The sequence below is a fragment of the Rhamphochromis sp. 'chilingali' genome, assembly GCF_963969265.1.
Source record: "Rhamphochromis sp. 'chilingali' genome assembly, chromosome: 1".
Classification (NCBI taxonomy): domain Eukaryota; kingdom Metazoa; phylum Chordata; class Actinopteri; order Cichliformes; family Cichlidae; genus Rhamphochromis; species Rhamphochromis sp. 'chilingali'.
This window is the reverse complement of record NC_137929.1, coordinates 23,317,630-23,331,384: the sequence shown is the minus strand read 5'-3', so window position 1 is coordinate 23,331,384 and position 13,755 is coordinate 23,317,630. Positions and strand designations below refer to the sequence as shown.

Sequence of the window (13,755 nt, the reverse complement as noted above, 5' to 3'; positions counted from 1 at the left end):
ACAAACACACCCACACTGGGTTCAGTTCACAGTTGATGATGAATGCTTGCGACTCATAAAGCTTATTTTTAATTAGCGACATGGTCATTAAAATGTGTTAATTGTATGCATTGTGTTAATGCTGTGTCAAAGTCAGCTAAGGACGAGGCTCGATGAAAAGTGTGGTTTAGTACTCCAGTAATGCAGTGTGACCCTGTGTAATTTCAGAATGGTAATTGGACAAAGTCCCCCTGCCCGTCCGTGTGCACAGACACACACCCACACGCGCTACCTATCCACAAATTTTGGCAGATGAAAAAGCAATACAGCTCCCCCTTTTGGCAGGATCTACCAGGATCAGTGCATCTTCATCAAAGACATGGCATCAACCTTGGTCTCCAACTCCTCTGCTGGCAAGAAAATACATCAAACATTAGGAATAGCTCACTAAAGACAACTTCACCGCTTCTTCCCAAAGTTGCAGTGACAGACAAATTGAAAAGTGCCACACACTAATGTGCCCTCCGCCTCCCCGAGCCCATCATTCAGTGGAATGTGTTGTTTCGGTGATGCTGAGGAAAATGGCAAAATAAGCCACTATCTTAAAATCAATTATTCATAAAATCCTGAACAATACTAAAATTTTTATTGAATAATAAAACAGAGGTGATGACTTAAACAAATCGGGGCAAAACATAAACTGAATCTGATTCTGCATTCCACTTTAACAAGGGAGGTCGGTCAGGTCAACTTCAAGCTTCAGTTAATGCATCAATATATTACAAGCAGTATGTGATTCCCTGCACTTAAATTCACATGCAATACCTAAAGGCGCTGAAACGACTGCTCAAATGCCATGTCAGTGTCAGATCAGCTTGGTAGAGTAATGAAATTTGCCCAGTGGCTTGAAACTGTAGCACGGCAGCGGCCATTTTGGTTCAAGTCCACAAACTGATAACAGACGTGCCTGGAAGCCCAGAGCCCTGGAACGAACGCCCCCACTGCTGCTTTCAAGGACTCAGATGCTGGAATTCAGAGAACAAATTGATTAAATAAACACACATCAGCATATCAGAGACTTAACTCCGAAGTCACGTGTCATATTAGCTGGAATAACTGCAGGTTCGCACAATATATTTTCCGTTTTAGACTACTTATCTTGCATGTATGTTATAGTTATTTTAGAACACAAATCTGTTTCAACACACTTTTCCGTTTACATGTAGCTGCAACACTGTGGTTACACTACATCATAATGCAATTAAAAAACATTTCTTCTCTTAATGTCTGATCGTTTGTTGTTTGCCCCATGAGCGGGAAACCCACAGTCCGTCATTTAACTACGTATGTCCGCAATCACGTAGTTGAGAAGGCTGAACGTACATAATGACAGTGAACGCAGCACCGCCGTCACTTCTTCCGCCCGCGTGACACCTGCAGTTACAGTCCAAACATGAGCGCTTCTGCTGTGGTTCGGAGGTTAGCAGCTCTGTCAGGAGCCTCGGCAGTGGGAGCTGGGGCTTACGGGGCTCACGGTATGCAACTGTCCTATTGTCTGTAGCTCTCGCTCAGCTGAACAGTCGTGAAAGGCTGTCATGTTGAGGCTTACGGCGCCAGCCTTGATATCAAAACACGCAGATTTAAAGTTTGCGTACTCACCACACGCCCGAGTAACTGTAAAGCAACAACACATACATGCTGCTAATGTTAAACATGCTAACGATTAATTCGGCTTTCAGTAAGCCGTCGAAGCTTCACGTTGTTTTTGTAAAAATAACCAGTGTCGTAATCAAGGTGACCCGCCTCCAGGGTGGAAGAAGGCTTTTTGTGGGTCAGCCACTGTCCACGGTAGGGATAGCTGAGTGGTTGGCTAACTTTTAAAATGTGATAAGAGAGTGGTTGGTCTCACCACCGTATCACAACACGAGTATTAAGGAACATGACTTGAGGGTGTGGGTTACTGATTAACCAAATAAAGTGTGGTCTGTTGTGTCTGTGATCATGATATTCATGGTGTGATAATAAGTAACAGTTGTGTTTTTCTTGTTTTAGGTTTCAAGAACAGCGATCCTGATGACTACCGAATAGTGGTATGTTCATAATACTGCTACTTATGTTTTTTTTGAGCATTTTGTGTGCCTAATATCAGTTTTCATTCATTCGTGTTAGCAGAGGTCAAGGTCAGAGCATATGGATTCAAGACTGATTTAATTTGGGATGCACTAAAACGGTGGCTAAATATGGCTTCATGGTGACTTTGTCATTGATGTAGGCACGTGAAGTGACATCTGAAATACCTCTTACCGAGCTTAGGTTGTTGTGGAGGGGGCTGCTGGGGCCTGTCTTAGCTGAACAACTATTCTAGAACCAGATAAAAATGTCTTTGGAAAGTGGAAGAAAGCTGGAGTACCTCAAAATACCCGTAAAGGCACTATACACAAAAAGTAGTCAGTAGTAACAAATTCAAATAAGAAAGAAAGATGGGTTAAAAAAATGCAGCATCTACTGTTGGCCAAATTTGTATTTTAAGCATCAGTGTATCTGCCCAATTGGTGCAACTCCAGTTATAGTTTAGTGGACTGTATGACTGTTATTTGTTTTACTCTCAGAAAACTAAAAGATGTCTGTGAAACATTTTCACACTGTGCTGTTAATCTGGAGGAAACTTCTGTAATGCAAAAAGACAGGAAATTGATTTTTTTTTTTAATGATGAGATACTTTCCTGGCCAAACTTGGGCTGATTGATGAGAATGGTGTAAATGGTGCTTGATAGCGGCTCACTAAATATCCACTTCTACACTTAATAATAAAAGGCCTTTCCAGAAAATGTTTGATTCACTGAACTTGATGAGTGGCTGGGAAAGGCAGAGTTTTTTCTGAAAGCTCTGTGTGTGTGTGTGTGTGTGTGTGTGTGTGTGTGTGTGTGTGTGTGTGTGTGTGTGTGTGTGTGTGTGCGCCTCTTCAGCTTTTTGAAACCGCCAACAAGTACCATTTCTACCACAGCCTGGCCTTGCTGGGTGCTGCCCACTGTGGGAAACCTGCTGTGGTAAGTACAGAAGCCTAAGACCCTCACTCTTGGCTGGATGCACTTAGCTCAATCCTTTAAAGTGGATATAGTGCCACAGTCGTATTTGCTGTTACCTGTCCATCCTCACTCAGAGATATTATGTTACAGAGACTGCTGTTTTATTACATTATAAATGATAAAAGTGACAGCATAAGTATAAATTTGTTGTGGATTGACGGTGAAAGAACACATTATCCCAACAAATGGAACCAGGAAAGAAAAAAATGGTAGCCAAAGAATCTCCTCACTTAAATGTCACCACCCCATCATCTGTACTTTTAAGCATTCATGCATGTCCCTCTGCGTCTCATGTCTGATAATGTTGTTATTATGAGTTGACAATAAATTGGTAAAAACTGTGGAGTTATTAATTTGGATTAAATAAAATCTATGAACCAGCTTTGGAGTCAGTCCGATACAGTGAGTTTTTATTGTTTACACCTGTTTAAGGTGTCCATCTATAAAGTTACTAAACCTGCTCACTCGAGTTGTGTTGTGTGTCAAAATGGGCTTAAATATTAAGCTAATGAGATAAAATGACTCATTAATCATAAGTAATGATACTCAATAACATGTGTTATTCTGCTGATAAGATACTTTAATGTGTGTAATGTGATAGTAAGCTAATAAGCCACATTAGCTAACTGAATGATGGGCTAATAAATTATGTTAGGAAATGACGTACTGTAGTAGACTAATGTTTGCTAATAATATGAATCAATAGGATAATAAGGTACATTGTTGAATTTAATGGTAGGCTATTGAGATAAATTAGCAAACTTACAATCAAGCTAACAAGATGTGCTGGCTAATCCGGTCGTAAAGTCTGACGTCACTAGCCGTGTCTGGGCCTAAACTCCGCTGCAGGTCCATATGTCAAACGATCACTATGGCATTACTGAGAGTTGAAAAACTGTCTAAAGTCTTTCATCTTTAATAAAATGATCAGCGTTCTGCTCTACCAGGTGTAAGAATTGAGTTTAACATCCAGGCATCCATGAAAACGGAATTTATGACATTTAACGGAGTTAGAAGTTAGCAGGAAGTTAGCTCGCTAGCTTCTATCTAAATACAATATAGCATGTCCTGACAGCGGGGTTTTGGAAACAAATTAAAACGTACAGCTCTGTTATCACTTCCAACATAAATGAAGACAGAAAGCTAAACAGCAGTGATGTTTGTAGGGTTACTGCAGTTGGGCTAGCTGGTATATAATGATGTGCTACGTGACCGCTAGCGACACAGCTATGTTAGCATAATATAAACAAGCTAACTTTTTTTCCACTCGATAAAAGTTAACGTGAGTGTTATCGGTGGTCAGGAACAAATGTAATCGCATGGCAGGATGCTGTAAAAGGACCAAACTTCAGCCAGGAGAACAACTGAGATAATCCATCCACAATACAAGGTTAGTCATTCATATACTGCTGCATGGGCTGGGCTGTAGTTGCATCCTGATCTTAAATAAATGATTAGCGGTAATAAAAGCCGAGGGAGGTCAACAGTGATCACTGACTGTTTTAGGAGCTTTTTGAGATTAAATAGAAGAAAATACAAAACATTAAACATGTTAACAACACAAAAGCCATATTAAAGCAGACTACTTTAGACCCGGAAGTAGGATTCGTCACGTCATCACTTAACGACCGGATATGTTTTCTTATGATAAGAAGCATGCTAATATTATAAATTAGCTGATGTAACATAAACTATTAAATTATGTTAGCCAATAGCATATTTGTGGGATAATAGCATGCACTGGCTAACTGAATAGTGGGCTAATAATAGCATACTCTATTATACTAATAAGATAATTAGCTATATTAGCTAACAATGCAAGGCTAATAAGATACATCAATTTTTAAGTAAGCTGATATTATTTAATTATATTATAGGATGATATTATAATATATGTATAATTTAAGAAGGCTGACTCTAAATAATGGTTTGCTTTTAATGCTTTTAACTTTTCTTGCAAAACAAACAAACAAAAAACTCCTTTTTGCTGGTCCCTGTGGGGTAACATCTCAAGCAAGGGCGAGTCTCAAGCAAGAGAGGTTGGAGAGTACATGGCAGCCCTACTACAATGTGTTTGCAAACTTACAGATTTAAACTGACTGAGACCAAAATGTTTCTTTTTCACAGGCTGGTAGCCTTCTGATTGCGGGCATGGGGATGTTCTGTGGCTCTTTATACCACCAGGCTCTGACAGGGGACCCCGGACTGCGCAAAGCGGCTCCCGTGGGGGGCGTAGCTATGATTGTTGGATGGCTGGCCATGATTCTCTGAACTGTGACAGCTTACATCTTCTCCAGAGAGCCACACTGTGACACTAAACTGTCAGACTGCTAATAAATGAACTGGAGAACTTGTAAGAGTTGGCTGAGGGCTAGTGCTGAGTTATAATGTCACCCATCCAACCACCGCCTGCCCTGGGTTGTGGATGTCAGCAGGAGATAAGGTCACCGCAGGATGATCACTTTTCTGCCACTGCTGTCTGTTTGTGGCTGCTGCCCTTTGACTAAAATGTTAAACTGGATAAGAAATTTAACACAAAATGAATGGAATGAACTGTATCATCCAATTTGTTATGGAACATTTTAACTTTTGGTGATTTGAGTTAAAATGCATCAATAAGACAGTGTTTGTTGTGAAAATAAAGAATCCCTCATGATAGATTAACAACGAAACCGTTTCCTAAACTCTGAAATCCTTTTTTCCACAAGGATTGTTTATTTACCTTTAAACAGTCATTTACCAGCATGAATAAATCTCAACAATGAATATTCAATCTGCTGTATACCAAAGGTCCGTGTCAAGTCTTTGCTTTTTTCCATTTCTCACAGACATCACTTTCAGATACTGATCATCTGCTGTAGATGGGTTTTTAGGTTATCTTCTTCCTCTTTTCTCCTCCGCTTGTTCAGTTTTGTCTTTTTTTAAGGACACACTGCACACCATGCTGAGATTTGTCAAGTTTGCAGCTAATATCTCTTTGGGAATTCCCTTTTGGTGCAAAAATAAAGTTTTATGCCTGTCTTGTTATCCTTGAGATTTTTCATGGATTTAACTATACGAATGGGAACAAATTGTTATTTTGGAGAGAAAATCTGAGAAAAAGCAGCCACATGTCCACTTAAAAACTTAAGCAAACTTTCTGAAAGCCTGGAGAACTACTGCTCAACAAAGTCGTACAAAATTACAGCGAAGTCTGGCTGCTTGGAAGCAAAATATAAAGAAATGAGGCAAGACTGTAAGATGTGACATTACCCTCTGATTTCTGTAAACCCATTTTGAAGACTCAAGTGTTTCAGTCTTCACTGTCTTGGTATCTTGAACTCAAACAAGCTTTCAGAAGTGTTTTCATTTGACTGCATAGTCAAATATTGTTTTGTTGAAAGACGATAAGCAAGTGTTGACACACAGAACTTTATGCTAGAACACTAGGTCAAAGTTTTTAGTATTACTTTTTTTTAACCTCCCAATGTTTGTGTAATAGTAAATAGCATTCAGTTGCATACTTACATTGTGTGCTAAAAAGAACTAATGCGTGTTAATATCTGGTCTTTAAGTGATGACGTATGAACCCTGCTTCCAGGACCAAACTACTCTGTGTTTATTAAGGCTGTTGTGTTTTACATGTTTTAATGCTTTGTATCTTGTTCTATTTAATCTGAACACCCCCTAACAAAGAGCAGTGATCACTGTCGGCCTCTCGGTTTTTGGTACCACTATTCATTTTAAAGCTCAGTTTTTAAAACCTTACGGTCTAACTACAGCCCAGCCCATGCAGCAGTATATCAATGACTAACCTCTATTGTGGATGGATTATCTCAGTTGTTCTCCTGATTGAAGTTTGCTCTGTTTACAGCATCCTGGCATGCGATTGCATTTGTCCTTAACCATCGGGAACCCTCACATTAGCTTTTATCAAGTGGGAAATAGTTAGCGTTCATCCTCCTGTGTTTATATTATGCTAACCATAGCTGTGTCGCTAGCCACCATGTAGCACATCATTATATACCAGCTAGCCCAACTTCAGTAACCCTACAAAAGTCACTGCTGTTTAGTTTCCTGTCTTCGTTTATGTTAGAAGTGATAGCAGAGCTGTACGTTTTAATTTCTTCAGAAATCCCTCAGTCAGAACATGGTATATCATCTTTAGATGGAAACTAGCGGGCTAACTCCCTGCTAACTGCTAACTCCGTTAAATTGAATACATTCTGTTTTCATGGATGCCTGGATGTTAAACTTAACTGTTACACCTGGCAGGGCAGCCACACCGATCTTTTCATTAAAGATAAAAGAATTTAGACAGTTTTTAACTCTCAGTGATGCAGCATCACTGATGCTGCAGTAATCGTTTGACTTTGGGACCTGAAGTGGAGTTTGGACCCGGAAACGGCTAATGACGTCAGACTTCAGTTCAAAAGAGTGCTTTATTTTTCACTGCAACATTAAAAGCTGTTGTCACACATGCTGTGACTCTGAACATTTCTAGATATTATCTAGCTATTATCTGGTAAATGAGAATCCAATGTTCAAAACCATCACATTGGACTGGCTAAAGTAGTAGCTAATAGCTAAGTGTAATAGTCTGGTGAAGTCATGTCTATCGAGTGGTCTTCTACACTATTAGACAGCACCCAGGTCTCAAACAAAAGTATTATTTTAAGTATTCCAATACACAAGCACATATAGATTGTGTGCTACATGTGGACAGTATAGCAGTTGACATGTTAAAGCAGCTTTAATAGCAAATTTTATTATTGTTATCATACCTGGACAGTAGAAACTTCTGTCCTAGAGGTTTGTTGTGTGCACATTCATCTGAAAGGAAAAAGGAAGCTGACTAATGGTAGTGCTAGTTTAAAGGGCATCCTCAATGTGTTGGTTTCACTAAAGGCTAGATAAACCCACAGGATTCACAACCTATGGCAGTAGAAACGGTGTCTCTTGTGGTGAATGTATTCACAGCCCCGAGGGTTTGAGCCTCTGAGTAGCAGAACACAAAAGAGTTCTTTAGCAATAGCCTCCCGTTAGCCGGGACCATGTTCCAACCACTCGGCATTCAAATTGAAAGTGAAATCCATTGAAACACTAATTCCCCTTCCTGACTGTGGGCCCATGAATGGAGACCTTTAGAAAATAGCTGTATAAATCTCTGGGTCAATTTGCTGGGGCCGGTACATAAGCCGAGGCTGTGCTCAAAAGAGAAGGCACTATTGACTGAATGCGTTGCCAGTGAGCTCTTGATCACGAGTCATAAAACCCTCATTAGAATTAAGTAGCTGCTGAGGAGAATTCTGTTCTTCCAGGACCAAGCAATCACACAAGAAAAAGCTCTGACACCCGGTCACACATCTATGACTCACAGCTTTCAAGCATATGGGAGACACCTGACTGAAAGTTACAGGCTGTTCCGCTCTGTCGGATGCATATTTGAAGTGCTATCATCAAATTTTCAGCCACTTGTTAAATATTTAAAGCGAAACCATGTGATTTTTTTTTCTTGACAAGATGTGAGCTACAAGTTCAGAACAGTTTCACACACTAGTCTTATTTTAGGGTATTTATTTCTCTCGTCTGTAGCTGACGTTCACATGGGTGGATCCTGTTGCTGTCAGCAGCACACCACAGTGTTAAAATCCATTAACTGGATCACAGAGTTCTGGTCTGCCAACACACATTTGATGTGTGAGCACACGAGGGGGGGTGAAATGGAAAGTGAGATAAAGGGAGACCCTTATCTCAGAACCATAATCTCACGAGTTAATTCAGACGACGCGTCAGCTTTTCAGTGTATCTATGAGGAGTGCTTGTTGAGCACTCGGTGTACGGTGCCTTCAAAGATTATTTTTTAAAGAGAAAATGGTTTTCTAATATATTTCATTACAAATATAAAATACAGTTTGCTTAAGTGAAAGAACATCTACACTTTTGATGTATTTATTTTACCATCTACCATGGACTGAGCTACAGTTCATCGGGGCAAACGTTTGCAGTTAATCCAAATCCTACATTTAATTTAGGAACTTGAACCATAGTAGTGCAACATAAACTAAGTTCATTTATATTTTGACCATGGAAATGTTTAAAAAACTCAAAATGGATTAATTTCAGAGGTCCAATCTCCCGCTATCAATGCAGCTCACAATTTCTCTTTGTTCCTTCTACTTCCAAGACTCTTGGTTCACTTTCCAGCAAATCAATTTCTAGCTATAACTACTGCAGCCAGGCTCTGTGATGTTTGTTTCTAATTACTGTAATGTTTAAAATAAAAGAACCTACTTTTGACATGCCCTTCCTATAACAACCAAGTTATCAGATGTGGCTGCAAGCTTGGTTAATGGGCTGAATCTATAAAACAAAATTCAGTGTCCAAAACTAAAGCAGAACCGTCTCGTAATATCTGTCCTAAACTGCAACACATATTTAAAATTTGTCAGGTATTCTTTTTAAAAAAATGTTTTAAAAGGTATCAACACCACAAACATAGTTCAACAGGTCTAAATTTAAGCCTGACCTTTATCTATATATGTGAGTTTTTAAAACAATTACCCACTGAACAGTAATAATGTACATTTTATTAATCCCGTAGGGGGATTAGTCCTCTGCATTTAACCCATTCACTCAGTTAACCAGTGGGCAGCCACCAATCCAGCGCCCGGGGAGCAGTGTGTAGGGACGGTACCTTACTCAGGGGTCCCTCAGGGTAGCTGTTCGGTGGATTTGAAACCTGACCACAGGGCTGTTGTCAGCATTCACTCAGCTTTAACATCACTCTGGATTCTCCACTAGCTCTTGTTAGCATGCTAACTGTGCAGATGCTAAGAAAGAGCTAAACTTTTGTTATCAGTATAATGTTAAGTGTTTCATTCCTGGACCCAGTTTTCCCTGGACTATCATCCTCTGGTGGTTTTGTGCAATAAAAATTAAAGTAGCACGTTACTTTGGAATGTGTTACACTCTGCAATTTATGGTACAATTTACAATAGCCACATGACAACCAGTTAGCAAAGAATTATTTGCTGTTTTCCAAGTCATTCAGTCTTGATGCTAGCTGCAGGCAGTAGCTTCATATCTTACAGACAGTTACAACAGAAGTGTCAATCTCTTCATTTCATTTGTTCCTTTGTGGACTGATTCAACCATACTCCTTGCTGTGAGAAAAGACAATCTCTCACTAATAGCTAATAGCAGTGTCTTTTGGCAGAACGATCCAAATATCTAAAGTATCATTACCAATGCTGGTATTGCTGTCAGATCGATATCATCATTGATACTTTGTTGCTATTCTCTAAGTTCAGTATGTAGCCCACTGCACTGTGTAAAATAAAATGTTCTTTGGGAAATCAATAAACCTCAAATATGTACCATGAAAAATGTCTGATCATTTTTGTGTTGACATCACATCTACTTTATTTATAGCCTATAGCACATTTACAAAGCAGTGTCAATGGTTGAAAGGTGTGCTTTGTTGTGTTTACTAGAAGATAAGATAAGATAACCTTAGTCCCACACGTGGGAAATTTGTTTTGTCACAGCAGGAAGTGGACAGTGCAAAAGTTATGAAGCAAAAATTAGAATACAATAAGAATAAATACAATACACAACTGTACAGAATATAATAAAATAAAATACTATATACAGTAGAATAAAATAGAATAAAATATACAATAGGATAAAAGTAGAATACAAATGCTGTATACAACTGAGTAAAAATACAACGATGCCAGAAAAGAGTATTGCACTTAGTGTTATTGCACATGTGTGGATGTGTGTGTTTGATTAGTTAAAGTCTGTGTTGTGGAGTCTGACAGCAGTGGGGAGGAAAGACCTGCGAAATCTCTCCGTCCCACAACGTGGGTGCCGCAGCCACTGAAGGAGCTGCTCAGTGCTGTCAGAGTCTCCTGCATGGGGTGGGAGATGTTGTCCATCAGGGATGACAGCTTAGCCATCATTCCCCTGTCACTTAGCACCTCCACTGGGTCCAGAGGGCATCCTAGAACAGAGCTGGCCCTGCGGATCAGCCTGTTCAGTCTCTTTCTGTCCCCGGCAGAGATGTTGCCACCCCAGCAGACCACACTGCAAAAAATGGCTTAGGCCACCACAGAGTCATAGAAGGTCTTCAGGAGTGGGCCCTTCACTCCAAAAGACCTGAGTCTCCACAGCAGGTACAGCCTGCTCTGCCCTTTCCTGATGAGGGCGTCTGAATTATGAGTCCAGTCCAGTTTGTTGTTCAGATGAACACCAAGGTACCTGTAGCTGTCCACAGCCTCAATGTCCGTACCTTGGATGTTCAGTGGTTGCAGTGGAGGATGTTTGTGCCTGCGGAAGTCTACCACCAGCTCCTTTTTACTGGTGTTGATCTGGAGGTAGTTCAGCTGGCACCAGTCCACAAAGTCTTGGGTCAGTCCTCTGTACTCCCTGTCGTCCCCATCAGTGATGAGGCCGACTATTGCAGAGTCATCAGAGAACTTCTGCAGGAAGCACTGGGTGGAATTGTGGGAGAAGTCTGCAGTGTAGATGGTGAAGAGGAACTGAGTCAGAACCGTTCCCTGTGGGGCCCCAGTACTGCAGACGACCCGGTCCGACACACAGCCCTGAGTTTTCACATACTGTGGTCGGTCGGTGAGGTAGTCCAGTATTCATGTTGTGAGGTGATGGTCCACTCCTGAATTCTCCAGCTTGTCCTTCAGGACCGTCGGAAGAACGGTGTTAGAGGCACTGGAGAAATCAAAGAACATGATTCTCACAGTGCTCCCAGCAGTCTCCAGGTGAGAGAGGGAACAATGTAGGAGGTGAATGACGGCATCATCCGCTCCAATGCCAGGCTGGTAAGTAAACTGAAGTGGGTCCAATGATGAGCTCACCAGGTGCCGAAGCTGAGCCAGGACCAGCCGCTCCAGGGTCTTCATCAGGTGGGAGGTCAGAGCCACCAGTCTGTAGCTGTTGAGGTCCTTGGGGCGTGAAGTCTTTGGCACTGGTACAACACAGGAGGTTTTCCAGAGCTGTGGGACTCTTCCCAGCCTCAGGCTCAAGTTGAAGAGGTGCTCCATCACCCCACACAGTTGGTCCGCGCAGGACCTGACGACCCTTGAGCTGATGCCATCTGGGCCCGCTGCCTTCTTGGCTTTAATCCTCCTCAGTTCCCTCCTAACCTGGGTGGTTGAGAGAGACCGGCTGGAGCCTTGAGTTGAGTGTGTGTTGGATGCTGTTGTTGGGGTTGGGGAGGAGTGAGCAGGGTGAGTAGAGGAGGTGTGAAGTGTCTGAGGTGTCAGAGGTGGAACGGCAGCAGTGGGGGTGGGTGAGTCTGCAGCCGATGTTGAAGACTGCCTCATGGATGAATCAAATCTGTTGAAGAAATGACTCAGTTCATTTGCGAAGTTAAGTAGTGATTCATCTCGTCAGTCATGAAAGGCTGCTGTCCCCTACATATGCTGCTTGTATAGGTTAAAAATATTGGAATCAGTATTGGTATTGGCAATACTTACCCTGTATTTATTTGGTATTGCAATCAACACCAAGATTTGCAGTATTGCGCTAGCGTATTGCACAGTATAACACTAGTGTGTACAAGGATAGGATCCTGAAACTGAAATGACAATAGCAGCTTGTCCGACTGAGACGTATTAAAGTGTCCTTTGTGAAAAAGGCCCTCTGGGTGCACCTGTTATGATTTACACATGTCCTTTTACATGGGCGAGTGATAAGTGTTAGAAAGTACACTAAATGCCCTTTGATTGAATGTGGTTTTAATGTGTTGTGTGTTGCTGTTTAATCCATAAAGCTGAATAGATTACAGAGGCAAACCCATGGGCTGTCTGCCTTTGCCTCTGACTCAGTCTGTAGTGTTGCAAGCTTGGGAGAAAGCAGAGGCAAAGATACCAACGGTAGATATTGTTAATTATGCCTCCAGGGACTTCCTCTGCACTTCACAAGTGTTCCTATCTTTTTATTCCCCCTCAACTCAAGAATATATTATTTAGTCAAAAATGTTCGCCATTTTTTCCCTCTGTTTTGGCCTTTTTCTCATCTTACCCTGCAGACAGATTTAATTACATCAGCATCTTCTGTGAGGGGATTGTGTGTGTGTGTGTCTCAGTTTATTTTGGTCAAAAAATAAAGAAAGTGGTTCTGTGAGCGTTATCAGTCATGAATGAGTAAGGTGACAGTGAGCTTATAGGAATTGAGACCCTGGCTATGGATTGATGTGCACTCACCAGATCCTCAATCTGAAGACCTGAATGAAACTCTCTGGCTAGGCCGTCTTTGGCGAGGCCACTTGATTGCCCAGAGCTTCCTCCCTCTCATTCACATGAACCAGGGGACACACAAATACCTACTCACAGACACACACGGGCAATAAATTAAAGTGCATGCTGTATAATGCCACCACAGCAGCGCCAAATCCCCTCTCAAAGGCATCAATCAGGACGCAGCGTCTCGCATTGCGGAGCGGAATGACTCTAACGGCCGTCCCGAGCGCTCCCACATCCCGGTCTCCCCCTCTGACCTTTTCAAGACACTTAAATGATATCACACCCTCAGATAGATTATACCCTCACTTCAATGGACATCGAGGCCCCATCACTTCAGCCCCCTTTTCACGGCTTTATCTTTTCGCTTCACTCTGCAGCACAGTCATGATGGCAATGCATCAGAGGAGCTAAAGGGATGACACCGGAGGGAGCTGCTATTGTTA

At 41.5% G+C, this 13,755-nt stretch overlaps 1 protein-coding gene across 2 annotated transcripts; it reads left to right on the top strand.

The window, feature by feature from the left end:
• Positions 1-1,382: 1,382 nt before the first annotated feature.
• On the top strand, positions 1,383-6,788 carry tmem256 (transmembrane protein 256). Of its 2 annotated transcripts, XM_080893276.1 has the most exons (4): positions 1,383-1,514; positions 2,032-2,069; positions 2,946-3,026; positions 5,193-6,763. In XM_080893276.1, exons 1-4 carry the CDS (start codon positions 1,433-1,435, stop codon positions 5,334-5,336), a joined length of 345 nt encoding a protein of 114 aa, XP_080749402.1. In that variant the 5' UTR covers positions 1,383-1,432; the 3' UTR covers positions 5,337-6,763. The 2 variants fall into 2 exon arrangements, with proteins under 2 accessions (XP_080749402.1, XP_080749403.1); XM_080893277.1 differs by lacking the exon at positions 2,946-3,026 and having other exon boundaries at positions 5,193-6,788.
• The last annotated feature ends 6,967 nt before the right edge of the window (positions 6,789-13,755 follow it).